Raw genomic sequence first — 13808 nt, 5'->3', positions numbered from 1 at the left:
TTTAAAATACAATTAAAAAAGTGTTTTAACCGAAGTGTTATCAGCAAAATTAACCTGCAAAATGAAAATCAAAATACCCCTTAGTGTTTGCCGTTATTATTTGGCCCGTATTATCCACATCCGTTTGGGGTGATAGTTACTTGAAAGCAACGGAGCCACAAAAGAGATGCGAAACAACCACAGAAGATGCGCAATTACCGCAGAAAGACACGCAACTACCATTGGGAGACTCAACGTCACCACAAAGAGATGCAAAACCACCAAAGAGACACAAAATTTTAAAAACGCAAGAAAACACTGTCAGTTTCCATGTGGTGTTCAGTGTACAGGGCGTGTGTGGGATCCTTTGATCCAGGTGAAGTTGATGGTTACTCTTGGGTAGTTTAATATATGCATCATACTATTTATATTTGTCCTTTGTACATTCTGTACACACAATCTGTGGTATCTGTTCTGCTGTTCTTGTATGCAGACTTTGTTTAATCTAATCATTTGTTTAGTAGTTAGTTATAGTTAAGAAAATGTGTTGAAGTTCAAAGCCAGCATCAGAAGGGGGAAGAAAGGTGATTCAGGTGACTTTGAATGGTTCTACTGATCTACTGTTATGTGAAAATATTCGGTTAGCAGCAGTTCTCTGGGCGAAAATGGCTCAGAAAAATGTCTAAGCTGGTTCAAGCTGATGGATAGTAACTCAAATAACCAGTAATATGCCACAGCCTACATGAGTATTGCTGCTGACCATGTCCATCCCTTTAGGGCCAAATCGTCTGGTGGATACTTCCAGCAGGATAATGCCCCATGTCACAAAGCTAAAATCGTCTCAAAATGGTTTCTTGAACACACACACACAAACACACGTACACAGAATAATAATCTCACTGTACTCAAAGGCTTTAACAGGTATCATGTCAATATGGACCAAAATTCCTAACAAATGTTTCCAGCACCTTGTTGAATTTATGCCACGAAAAGTTAAGGTAGTTCTGAAGGTAAAAGGGGTCCAATCTGGTACTTTTAAGGTGTACCTAATAAAATGGCTGGTGAGTGTATAATGCAAGTACCATACTCCAACACTGTATGTATTTAAATATTTTTGAACAGCACTGTGTTTCTCAGCGGTGTCCTTTGTTTTGGCGTGTCTTTTCATGTCCTGTGCTTACACAGCTGAGAAATCCGTTTGAAGTTGTACAAATTATGTTTGTCTCAAATACTGACTTCCTGTGTGACCTATTTGGCCTTGAATGACAGCTTTTGTTAGGCACAGCTTGCCTTTTATTCTTGTCCCCCGGACTTCCTGATGGGGGATTTTATTTAAACAGTAGCCGAGACAGTCAGCCAACCGCCATTAAAACCAAACCATTTCAAACCCAGACCTCTGCTGAAAAACAACAATCTTGTTATTTTAAACCTACTGTACAGCCTCTTCTCTGGTCAGTAGTACCCATTTCGAATCCTTTAGCGGGTCTGTGTGGAGACTGGCTCCTCTTCTCTCTCATCCAAATTTGTGGAAACTGAAAAATACGAGAGGCCAATTTAATAGAAATTCGTTTCCAGCAAGAAAAGGGAAAGTCGGAATCCTACAAGCGACGGTCTGTCCAGCTGAACAGGTGGGGAGACAGTGTCCTTGTGAACTATTATAGAGCGTGGTCTGGATTTTCTTTTTTACCACATGGGAAACTGTTCAATATTACATAAGGGTTTCCAATTTCTCTAATACATAAAACAGTCCCAGACACAGGGCCTTGCATCATCTGAGCTGCAGTTATTCAACAATGTATAATGCAGAAGGGTTAGGATGATACAGAATGACACATTACAAATAATTTTTAAAAACAACACGCGACAAACATCTGCCTTACTGTTGCCTATCGTATTTATTCCTATCAACATAAAGTGTTTCCATGTTTTTTCATTTTAATAATAAAGAGGATGATATGATAGCTATTGATAGAGGAAACCATGTTTCCTTATGACCTACACAGAAAAAGACGACCTGGAGCTGATGAGGATGCAGTGCCCTGCTTTTGGACAACGGAGCAGGACGGATCACGCATCAAGAACCTAAAACCTATAACAAGATAAGTTTAAGGAAGCATGAGAATATAAAGCAAATGGAAAAATGTGTGTCTTCCAAATGAAACAGGGCTAGAAATAGCTTTAATTAGCAAGTTTCGTATGATTTATTTTCACATTGTTAAAAAAAAAGTCAAAGATGACATCTTATTATTTACTTATTATTTTATTTGGTATACTAACATTTTTCAAAAAAAAAAAAAAAAGAAAAAAAAAAAGGCCGAAACCAGGGAATGAGACATTTTTGCTTAAAATACAAAAAACAACAACAACAAAAAAACAAAACACTTTTATATATTTGGCAGTTTATTTTTGTGTCATTTACTTGATTTTGCTCCAATCTGAAGACAAGTCACACATCTCAGCTAATGCTTAAGAGGTTTTTCAGGGACTAGGACGAGAACTACTTTTAAATGTGAAGAACATGCTTCAGGTAATCATATGAAACAACGTAATGTTTTTATGTAGCTAATTCAATTAGTTACAGCTTTTATGAAGCAGGAATCAACAGATAACTTTTCTGTTTCCATTAAAAAAATACATGAGAGAGAAGCAGAACACTGTTGAAATACAATGAGAATTTATTCAAATGGTGCAAAAAGTAATAATTATAATAACCTAACATAAAATCTGATGTTTTTCCTATCCAGATTGCACGGTCACACAGCCTTAGGGCTCTCCTCTCAAAAGAAACAAACGAAAAAATAAAAAAATAAAAAACAAAACATTAAAAACAATTCAAAATAAAATCAAAATACCAGGACAACTAAAATCAAGTTAAAATAATGCACAAATTTGGTAAAATGGATTACCATTGACATGCAACAGTTCCAGTCCCATGCAACTTGAAGTATTCCATGTTAACGTCACTAATGTCGACTAGTCTGTTCCCACAGAAATGACAGTGTTGTACAATATATAAAAATAGAATGGGTCAGTTGTGTTGCAAAAAGTAATTCTGAGCCATTTCTCTACTAGCCTGGAGGAAACGAGCTGGGTCAAAATGACATTACTGTCATGTTTTAGCATAGCACAGATTGGTGGCTGTAGAAAAAAAAAAACAAGTAAACAAAATGTACAAATAAGGAACAAACAAAAAATTAAACTCAAGACTGTTGGACAAGTAGCCATGTGACAAATAGTGTCCTAAAACATCTGAACTAAACATTCCACAAAGAAACCTATTTTAAAAAGTGTCACTATAAATATAAATTCTCAAATGTTTTTTTTTTATTTTTTGTTTAAGTTTTTTTTTTTCTTTTTTTTTTTTTAGGTCAGCATTGAGGAAAGTAGTTTGCAATAAAAGAGCCTCAAGTAACAAGAGGCCTGTCTGGGAGTTGCCACCAACAGCCTTAATTTCACTATTTCAGGGAAACACCAATTGTATCCCAAATCCAGACTCTTACAAACTTCACCCACTATTGTTTTCATATCCAACAAAATACATTCTTACCCTTTTAAAAACACTGAAAAACTTTGGGCTTATAAAAATAACTCAGAACATATTTATACAACCCTTCATTGTTTTTTTTTTCTTAAATACAAAAAAGTTTGCCTGTAAAGTCTGGTGTTTAACATGTTTCTAAAGCATCCATTACTTTGCAGAAACAAATACGAAGAAAATGGTTTTGTAAGATCATTATTACTCTAGAGGGAAGGAAGAGAATATGCACACACACACACACACACACACACACACACACTTTTAGTATCAACTTCCCACAGTGAGGGAACTTTTGATGGGTGTCATTTGAATTAATGTCCTAGTGCATGGACACATGTCAACACACAAACGCTTTTTTGGGGGGAAATAGCGCAACTTAAGTGTTTTATTGTCATTAAAACTCTAGAGTCACTTACAAATGCACAGCAAAAACCCTTGTTCATCAAGCAGCATCTAATATTTTGGAAAGTATTCAAATATACTGTTGACAGGTAGTACTATGGAAAATTTTGGTTATTTTAGTTTGTATTTTGGGTGCAGGGCACAAGGGCAGGTGCCAGTAAAAGTGGAAAGAAAAACAAAACAAGGGTGCCCCCAACTGGGCAAGGCAGTGAGTTGCATACTAAATTGTGCTTTTCTAGTAGACTTGATGCTAAAGAACAAAATCAAATCAACAAAAGTAGAGCAAATAGTGTCACACTACTACATAATAAATTCTTCACAATTGCTTATTTTATGGGAAATAATACATTTAAGTAGTCATTTTGACATTTGTAGAACTAAAACAAATTTGAAAGGTAACGTAAAATGGAGGAAAAACAAACAGAATATCAGCCAGTATCAACTAGTTGAAACAGTTTGTCTAATGCCATTATCTCAACAGCTTCAGCTAAATGTGGGGAACAGTAGTAATAAAAACCGCAGGCAATGAAGCAAGCAGTGGATACTTAAAGTTCATCTTCCACAACATAGAAAAAATATTTAAAAAAAGGACCGTGATGCCACATGGATAAACGCTGAAAAAGGCAACTAGGAAACTGAGTTAGATGATGATGCTGGCACCAAAATGCGGTAGCTCTACAGTAAATAAATACTTTACAGAAAACGTTCAGGCCTGTGCCCCAATTTCTCATGAACAGCGGTGGCAGTGTCTGGAAAGATGAACAAAGGACAACAGTCATGCCACTTAGAAAGCCGGAATTAAATGTTCATGGACATCAGGAAAGTGCTTGATTTTGTGCAAAAAGAGATTATGCAACTACTTTTTTGGCTGGATGAATGCCAGAAATGAAGAAACCGCCTTCAGGAGAAGTTTGCAGAACAACAAGTTCAAAAGGTCACTGCAGGTGTACGACCGAAGACAACCTTTTTTTTGGACCATCATATTAAACACATATCTGAACCACAACTTCTGTCGGAGTTTGTCAACGTGAATGGAATGTCAACATCCAACCAAAGTGCATGCGTCACTTTGCATCATGCATACAGAAATTGGAGACAACCGTCACAATTGCGGACATCCTCAGTGCTTTTTATGCGGCTTGGATTCTGAAATCCAAACGTACGTTTAGTGTTTTAGCATTTAAATAATTTAACTTAAGATACAGCATGATATGAGTGGGATGGGGCATCTCCAAAATCTGTTGTGCTGGATGTGACATTTTTACTTTAAAGTGTGTAGTACTGCATCCCTAAAATGGGGGTGGGCCACAATATTCAAATGCCTCAATACTATAGATACAGTAGTAGGAAGACCCCCCCCCCAAAAAAGTAAACATTCCAACAAATACATGAAATACTTAGGATCCGGCTCTGCGAACAACATCTTACCATAGAGCTTTGTTCATACATGTATGCTGTCTTTGTTCTATGCCTGTAAAATAATAATGTATAAAAAATGCGGTCTTCTTCAACTTTGTAATCCCATCAACTGACATTTAAGTTGGACAAATATTTTGGTAATTTTTCTTTCACCAGAAAATACTACTAAACGCAGAGCAGTTTTGTTAATAATTAGCACCACAGTGGCCCACAGAATGCTTAATCATTAGCATTGCACGTTTTAATTTGCATTATCCAAACGGTGACCGATGACAAAGCCATTCGTCAAAGATTTTAAATTTTGCTGTCTCCCGAGGTACATATGTTATACGCAAGCGTCTAGCAACAGTAGTGTACAATTTGTATAACACTGAATTGACCCTAACAGGATGTGGCATACCTTGAAAATAACCAATCTAGACCTTATCAAAGACCACACATCATGTGCAGACACCCATTCCGTTTCTCTTTGTGCTTGCATTTCTGTATGTGTACTAGTAGTGTGTGTCCGGCAGAGTGTTTATGTGTGCATGTATGCTGTTGATGACCGTTAGGTACAGTGCCTGCTGTATACATTCTCTCCACTAGGAGGAGACAGTAGCAAGGCGCTAAATTGATAAACGAGAGCCTGCAGCTCAGCGTGCTAACGCACGCACACGCTCACACACGCGTCTGCATAAGAGCCACAGCAAAATGTAACAAGTGCAGTTAGTTTAGTCTATGGTCTATGATGTGACCGAAGCTTTTAGAAACCACCCTGTTTATTCTGTAGTTGAGTAGACTCTCCATCACTTTCTGACGTTCTTCAACAGGAAGTGACACAGTTAAAATAAAAGGGAGGAAGCTGCTTGCCTTTCTCGTGTCTATTCAAAAGCTTAATCAGCCTCAGCCATTCTTAACTGAAAAGGCAAATCATCAATTCAAGCCACAGCAAGGTCCATTCAGAACCTGTGGATGGCTGGTTCTGTCTCCCTCTTTTTTAACTCCTCCCGGTAACAGTAGGAGCAGTAGTTGCATGTCTCGGGGTGTCCGTAGTAGGTGCAGGTTGGTGTCCGACAGCGGCTGGACTGCAGGCTGGCCAGACCACCAGCGCTGCCCAGCGAGTAGTGTCTGACTGGTGGCTGTCCGCCCCGAGAGTCTAGGTTGCAGCGGAAGCCATTGGTGTAGCTCCCACTAACGGGTTCAGAGCCAGGATAGTCTGGGGGGTCGAATTCAGGGAGGTATGAGGGCACAAGGCGAGACGGACTTAATGAGGAGGGGCTTTGTGAGTTATTATAAAGGGTGTGAGAGGGACCCTGCGTTGTGGGGCAGTGGCGAGGGAGGGTAGCATATGACGGCAGACCTGGGTATGTGCCTGCTAGGGAGCCACCAGCTAGTTGGCGCCGGGTATCCATGTAGCTGTGCACGTGAAGGTGCTGGGCGAGAGGTGCAGCAACAGGAGGGTGCTCAATGATGGAGGGCCGGGGAATGGGAACAACAGCAGAGTACATAGAGGGGCTCAAAGGAGAGGGTTTGAGTTGGTTAAAGGAAGGCGACGAGCTCTCGGTCAGCTCCTCCTTGACCTCATACGGCCGGTAACTCAGGTCTGTACCACCAACCATCTCCTTCTTAGATGGAGGGAGGCCATTAGTGACACTTTTCCTTTCTACCTCACGACGCTGTTGTTCTTGCTCAGCCCTAAAACGCTCCTCTGCATCAGCGAGGTAATGCTGGATCATCTCCTCCTGGAAGGGCTGCCGGTTGCTGGTAGTAAGAAGGCTGGCAAAGATAAATTTCCTCTCACCCTGCATGGCAGCTCGCAGGATGCCCAGGCTGACCTTAACATCTGCACTATATTTGTAGGTCTCACTTTCAGTACTGCTCCCACCACTGCTGCTCATACTGCTTCCTGCTCCATTGAGACGCTCGCTACCTGAGGAGGGGGAGCCTTTCCCAGAATCCTCTGAGGCGTGGGTTGAAGGCAAGCTATCCTTGCTGCCCTTCCTTCCCCTAAATGAGCCCTTCTTCTTCTCCCCAACCTCCTGCTTGGCACCTCCAGTTCCAGAGTTCTTTCCTGTCATCAGTCCACCCACGTTTTTCTTCAGCTTGCTGCCCAGGCTCTTGCCAAAACTGCCGAGCTTATTTGCCACAGAGTCTGCCCTCTTTTTGTCTTTATCCTTGTCTTTCTCCTTCTTGCTTTTGTCCTTCCCTGCCGATCCTGCCCCTGCTGATCCACTGCTAGAGGAACTAGACGAGGAAGAAGAGGTGTTTTTGGCCAAGGACGCACCTCCATTGACCGCTGACCCTGTGGTTGCGTCACAGTTACCATTGGAGCTGCTGCTTACGGACTCCTTGTCTGATTCTCCCGAATCAGGGGGTGTGCGGGCGTCCTCTCCTGCCGACGCTGTGGGCGACTCTGGCTGGGCCAGAGGGGCTTGCTGCACGGAAACAAAGCAAAAGCACAACTAAAAATATATAAAATCCATAATAAATTAAGTGTCGTTATACCTCAGTTTCAACGCCATGAAAAAAAAAACAAAAAACAACACATCAGGACAAAGATGGTGAAAAAAGGGTGATTCATAGAGTTGGGTTTTGTAGACCAATGCAGTAAATAGCAGCTGAGTCAGTTGTCAGATCCCTTTACATATCTACAAACACATTACAGAAGCTGTGAAATTAAACTCCGTTTGAGATCAAAGTTCTTTGTCACTATGTAGGTCATGCCATTTCCAAATAAAGAACAGTTACAGAAAGCCCCTTCTTTCAGAAATAATGACCATCATACAGAAAGCCTGTATCTCTACCAAATATCTAAATATAAAACTAAACATCCCCTTAAAGATTTCTACTGCTAAAAACGAAACCCTGTCCTTCAAAGGTTCCTGTTTTAAGCATGTGGCACACAAGGAACCCATTGTCAGTGTTTGCATGACGTAAGTTTATGACCTGAATGGCCCAGTGTAGTTTGTTTTAACAAAAAAATCTGTACAGCAGTCAGAGTGCAGCTGGTCTGGTGTATAAGGATAAAAATCTTGCACTTGTTTATAATGAGTGTTGGAAGTTAACCATTAACCACAGGCAGTTGCAACAGTGTATGCCCCATCAGCAAGTGTCATCTATCAAACTATTACAAGCTGAGGTTTCTTCATGTATTCCAAAACTTTGTCTTTGGAATACGCAACTAGCCTGTACAGGGAGTTGAAATTTTTTAAAATCCCCAACTTATTTTGAAAATAAAGGAAAAAGCATCTAAGGCCAAAACAGGATGTTCAATAGAGCGTTTCTCGTTTAGTTCTATACTGTATATCTCACTGCTGTAGAGAAGCAACAGTCATGTGGATAGATGCGTGGGCAATGATCTTTACCTCACAGGGCAGGGGCAACCAGGTGACCGTCATGTAAGTGTGTAACATCTGAAGCTTGGCTTCCAAAGAAAGAGCAACACTGAATGGAAAAGTGGGAGAGACAGAAGTCAAACTTCAGTCAGAGGAAACCATCACTGACCATTAGGTAGCTGGTGTTTTTGTTGTTAGTGTGCTGGACATGCTATGAGCTGAATTCTAAACCATGTGCAAGTGGTAAATACTAAACAAACTACACACACACACACCAATTTAGTAATATCAGTCACTATGGAAATGTGGTAGCCATCAAAAAAACAAAACAAAAACACAAACACAATCAGATGAAGCCAAATTTTAGAAATGGCAGCAGCAATACATAAATTACCATAAATAGGAGATAACTGTATTCTGTTTTAAATAAATCCCTGGAATAATGGGGAAGGTCACTAAGTCGATCTACCATATAATAATCCTCTTCTTCAATGTAGACTGATAATAAAATCGAAAATTAGACGTGTTAAACTGGTAACTATGAACCACTGGCTCTAAATGGTACAGTAAATGGCAAATGCACTAAAAGCATCTTGCTGTTGTGCCCTCTTGTTCTGCAAGAACCATTTAACTTTAAAGACCTTTACCTTTAGAAGCCACTCGTGTAATATCATCTCCACCACCACTTCATCTAAATACGACATCCAGCGTGCCATCAACTGACGTAAATAGGGTCAAGTGTTATTTTTACTCTAATGCTATTTCGGGGCTCCTTTTCCTGCTCCATTCATAGAAGGTATTTAGAGGTAATCTTATTATTGATGGCGAGTGTTGTTAATCAGAAGTCAGGAGTCAATCCCCTACACACTGACTCTTAAAGAGTCAACCGTCTCTAAAAGTGTACACATGCAAGTGAACATGTGCCACTTATTTTATTTCCTTTTCTCAGCACTTCTAAAATAAACCGATTTGTAAAAAGCACTTTATTTCTACAGTACACTTAACCTGACAAAAATGGAGATATGTCTTTTTTTCTGTTTTTTTTAGGGCGCCATACCTTGCCAGCATCACATTGTCTGTGTCATCCTTGCCCCACTCCCAGTCTTTCCCAGGATCCACAGCAAAGTGCAGAGGTAGCATTTTGTGCTCCGAGTCAGTGAGAGGGATAACAACTGCAGGTAGAGATGGAAAGAAGTACTCTTAGAGGGCAATCAATTTCTTCACTTTCTACTTTAACACTTAGCTTGCTTAGTCTGACCAATATTGTTTCAGGACGGTCCAATCAGATATTTTTAGAATGGTAAACAAATCAATGTCAGCACCAAGTAGACACGTCCGTGTGAGCAAAAGTATTCAGTGTGTAGAAGTTCAAACCAAAAGGAACATGGTTTGGAGTATAATAAATCAACAAAGCTGTACTTTTTTAATAAAAACCCAAATTCTTTTATTAATTAACTGTTTTAAACCTGTATCCTTATCCAATTCAAAAACAGCAAGTGGTCATTTGTTAGCTTGTTTATTTGCTGTTGAGGTACAGCAACCACTACTTATACTCATAAGTCAAATGGGCTTTAAATAAATAAACTGCTGAGGTCAATCTTAAATACAGAGACTGACTTTTGATCAAGCAAAACACTAAGCAGATAAAAAGTGGGCCATAGTTTTGTAACCTACTAAAGGACTTTTATTGTTTAGGAAATATTCTCAGGAGGATTTTATGCACAAGTGTTACATGCATGATTGATGTACTGTGATTCATACCTTCCAAATGTCAGCTGCTAACTAGAAGCTGCCAAGAAAAAAAACAAAACCCAAAACCAAAAAATTACATAATAAATGATGCAGAATATTACCTTGATCTTTGGAGCTGTCCTTTTGCTCCATAGAGACGAGAGCAGAAAAGTGCGCCTGGTCGTACGCCAGGACCAGGGGCGAGCGATGGCACTTGGCAGCTGGCACTTCGAGAGGAAGGTATATGCCTCCAAACGGGATGGGAGCAAAGGCTAGAGAAGAGTAACAGCAAGATTAAATGTGAAAAGAATGACTCAGAACTGTTGTCAGGCTAATAATCCAAAAATAAAAATGGGCTTTCACTGCTATCAATTAAACCAACCAATGTTTGATTTGTTGGTGGTTCACTTCAATCCACTTTCATATTTCAACCAATGTAGACATTTGCATTTATCTATGACAAGAGAGTGTTGTCACCTCTGAGATCAGTAAATCAACCCTGAAGAATGTCAACAATGCAAATCTAACTGACAGCTATGATAATTATCAAATAATTAAGGCAGCTGCTCCAGTTTGCTCACGCGAGTGCTTTGTATTTGCATTGGCTGTATAGTACAGAGACAGATAACACAGGACTTGGCAGTGGTTTACAGAGTTTGTTTCAATCTGCTTGAAATATTAGCTGAATGGTGTTTACCATGTTTAAAAAAAAAAGACTATTAATTTAAAGTTTAAGAAATATTTCTTGCCAGTCTTGGGATTATTATATTATTCTGCCCAATCTTGCTTTAATTTTTCAATGACAAACCCAATCCATCTGAATTCTATGACGATATTATGAATAATACACTGAAATAACAGGACATAATGTAATAGCAATATGAGTCTACAGTCATATTTACCCTCTCCTCCCGAGTCTCTCAGCATGGTGTCAGCCACCACCACTATAGGCCTTTTGAGGACATGAGCCAGGACGAAGACGTGAAACTCCTCTAAACTCTCATAAACTGGCTCATCTGAAGACTCCACCCTGAAGAAAACACCAACAACACAGCTTTTGGTTAACATAGACAGTTATGTTGCAAAACCAAAAGATAAAGTTTCTAGGAGATTATAAATTTTGTCTCTCATTTTAATAGATTCCTTATGAGTGATTTAAAAAAAAAAAAAAAAAGGGGGGGGGGGGATTGTAAAGTTTTTGGTAGCCCACAAACAAAATTTTCCATTGCTTGAATTTTGCAATGCTTCCATTTAAACAGCTTTTATTAAAAATACACTAAAACTTTAAGGGTTCGAAGTTTAAAGCTTTGCTAGTACACTTCATCTTTGAAACGTATGTTTGCTACAATGCATAGGAGATGGACTAAAATGAGAGCCAGCCACTCAGTTGTGATTGTGAGCGCAGCTGTTTGTTCATGAATAAAAACATGAGTGTGACTAAGTGTGTGGTGGGTTAACAGTCCATGCATTGTCTGAGCCAGAGCTTACCCGTTGGTGCCGTTGGTGCTGTAGTGTATTCTCGGCTCACTGGAGGCTAGCTTCAACAGTTCATTCCACTCTTTCTGCCACTCCTCCTCCGTGTACACCAGACCAGACTGAGGAGAAAGACACGCATACACAGGCCATTTAGAGAGAGGGTCAAATGTCATAAAACCATGCACTTCTGTTTTAGCATTTTACTACAAGGCTACATGCTAATCATTGAGGAAATGCATTGAACTGCAGCTTTGGCATGCTGCTATGATGTTCACAGACTAGCAACAGAAGCCTCATCAATATCATGCTTTCAACCTTCAAATTCGAACAGAAGGAAACTGCTCATTCCTCTGAATCCTTATCTGCAAAGTACATTCACATAAGGAAGCGTCCCATTGTAGCCACAATCCTTTATCACAGCCCAATGAGCAGTTCCATCACAACAATTTTTGGTTTAAGTAATGTGCTTAAGGACACGTAGATGTACGGGTGGGTGAAGCCTATCGCAGCTGTCAGTGGGTGAGAGGCATGATACACTCTGGACAAGTTGCTAGTCTATCTTAGGGCCAACACAGAAAACCATTTATACCTACTGCACAGACAATTTAGAGGTACCAATATACCTAACATGCATGTCTTTGGACTGTGGAAGGAAACCTGAGTATCCAGAGGAAACCCAAGCAAGCACAAGGGGGGCAGCGCTAACCACTCGTGCTGCACCTACCAAACCCACACTGCAAATATTTGAATTCTTTGCAGTTGTACCTATATACATTTACAATTTGTGTTTAAACTGAATGATGCAGGTCTTTACAAAGAAATTCCAAAGTTATATGCATTTAAATATTATATTATTATATGCATTTTACATTTGCTGTGCTGCCTCAGGATTACTACAGGAACAGTTTTATGTCTGGGCTAGGATTACTGTCATTTACTGGAGTAAGTTTACACTATTCCAGTGCTTTCCTGTTCTATTGCAGACAAGGCTGCAGGCTGACATACGACATCAGACATAGGAAGCATGTAATGAAGCATGTAAGCGTTAGTGGTTTACTCTCGCTGTATATTTCATTATTAAATTTTACCAAAGGCATCAAAGATGTGTCCACAGGGTATAATTAAACTGTCCTCATAGTATCATACCCGAGTTACAAAGATGACCTAGAGAAATATGCAGTCAACATAACAGACCTCTTTGTTCTGCTGGGTCTGCTGCCACCTCCACCTGCGCTTTAGTGCCTCTTTCTCCAACCCATGATCCATCAGTGCATACAGAGACTTCCGGAGCATCAAATCTCGATCATGAAAGCCCCACATTCCTGCAGTGGAAACATTTGGGACATTAAACCCATATAAACAAGATTTTGTACACTACTGCCCTTAAAAAGGATAAAATAATTAAAAAACAGTTGGTTTTTCCAGGGGCTTTTTGTATTTTGTACAGCTCATAGCTAATAGCTTGCTGCTTTTTTCGTTTAAACCCGCCAGTATCATTTAAAGACCAGTGATTATGCACATGAATATTACCCTCACATCTGCTATCCACTAAATGCATTACAAGGTCTGGATCAATGGCGGCACATTTTTGTTAAGGTGCATTATTCATTTTCTCAACTAGGGCTCCTGCTTGGTCCACAAAAGCGAGGTGAATGTACACTGCAATTTTGTAAAACACAATTAGTGCTTAATCTAACAATGGAGCTTTCTTAATGAATGCTAATGAAATGTGAATCTGCATGGCACTGGGGTCTTGTTCCAAAGGTCCTTGATACTCACCAAGCGAGGCTGCGTGTAACAGGCAATTTCCATCTCCGCTTGTTGCGAGAGGCAGCAGGTTCTGACAGTTGGGAACAACTTTCGTCCACCAGTTCAACCGGCCTGCAGGCAAGCAAGAAAAACTCAACTCACATGTTTGCATTACAAATATGGCGTTGTAATAAGCC

General features: G+C 39.9%; 1 protein-coding gene across 3 annotated transcripts in view; it reads right to left on the bottom strand.

Moving 5' to 3' along the window:
• Positions 1 to 2636: 2636 nt before the first annotated feature.
• The window catches only part of otud7b (OTU deubiquitinase 7B), a 31302-nt gene continuing 20130 nt past the window's right edge, over positions 2637 to 13808 (bottom strand). For all 3 annotated transcript variants that reach the window (XM_067509319.1, XM_067509317.1, XM_067509318.1), the window contains 8 exons: positions 13642 to 13743; positions 13057 to 13184; positions 11875 to 11981; positions 11289 to 11416; positions 10509 to 10658; positions 9713 to 9827; positions 8686 to 8764; positions 2637 to 7755 (listed from right to left, as the gene is read on the bottom strand). In XM_067509319.1, coding sequence (XP_067365420.1) covers positions 6280 to 7755; positions 8686 to 8764; positions 9713 to 9827; positions 10509 to 10658; positions 11289 to 11416; positions 11875 to 11981; positions 13057 to 13184; positions 13642 to 13743 — 2285 coding nt within the window. In that variant the 3' untranslated portion in view covers positions 2637 to 6279. The remainder of the gene's footprint in view (positions 7756 to 8685; positions 8765 to 9712; positions 9828 to 10508; positions 10659 to 11288; positions 11417 to 11874; positions 11982 to 13056; positions 13185 to 13641; positions 13744 to 13808) is intronic.

Source organism: Channa argus, chromosome 7 (genome assembly GCF_033026475.1).
Source record: "Channa argus isolate prfri chromosome 7, Channa argus male v1.0, whole genome shotgun sequence".
NCBI classification, from domain to species: Eukaryota; Metazoa; Chordata; class Actinopteri; order Anabantiformes; family Channidae; genus Channa; species Channa argus.
The sequence above is the reverse complement of the archived record's forward strand: the minus strand, read 5'-3'. Positions and strand labels throughout refer to the sequence as shown.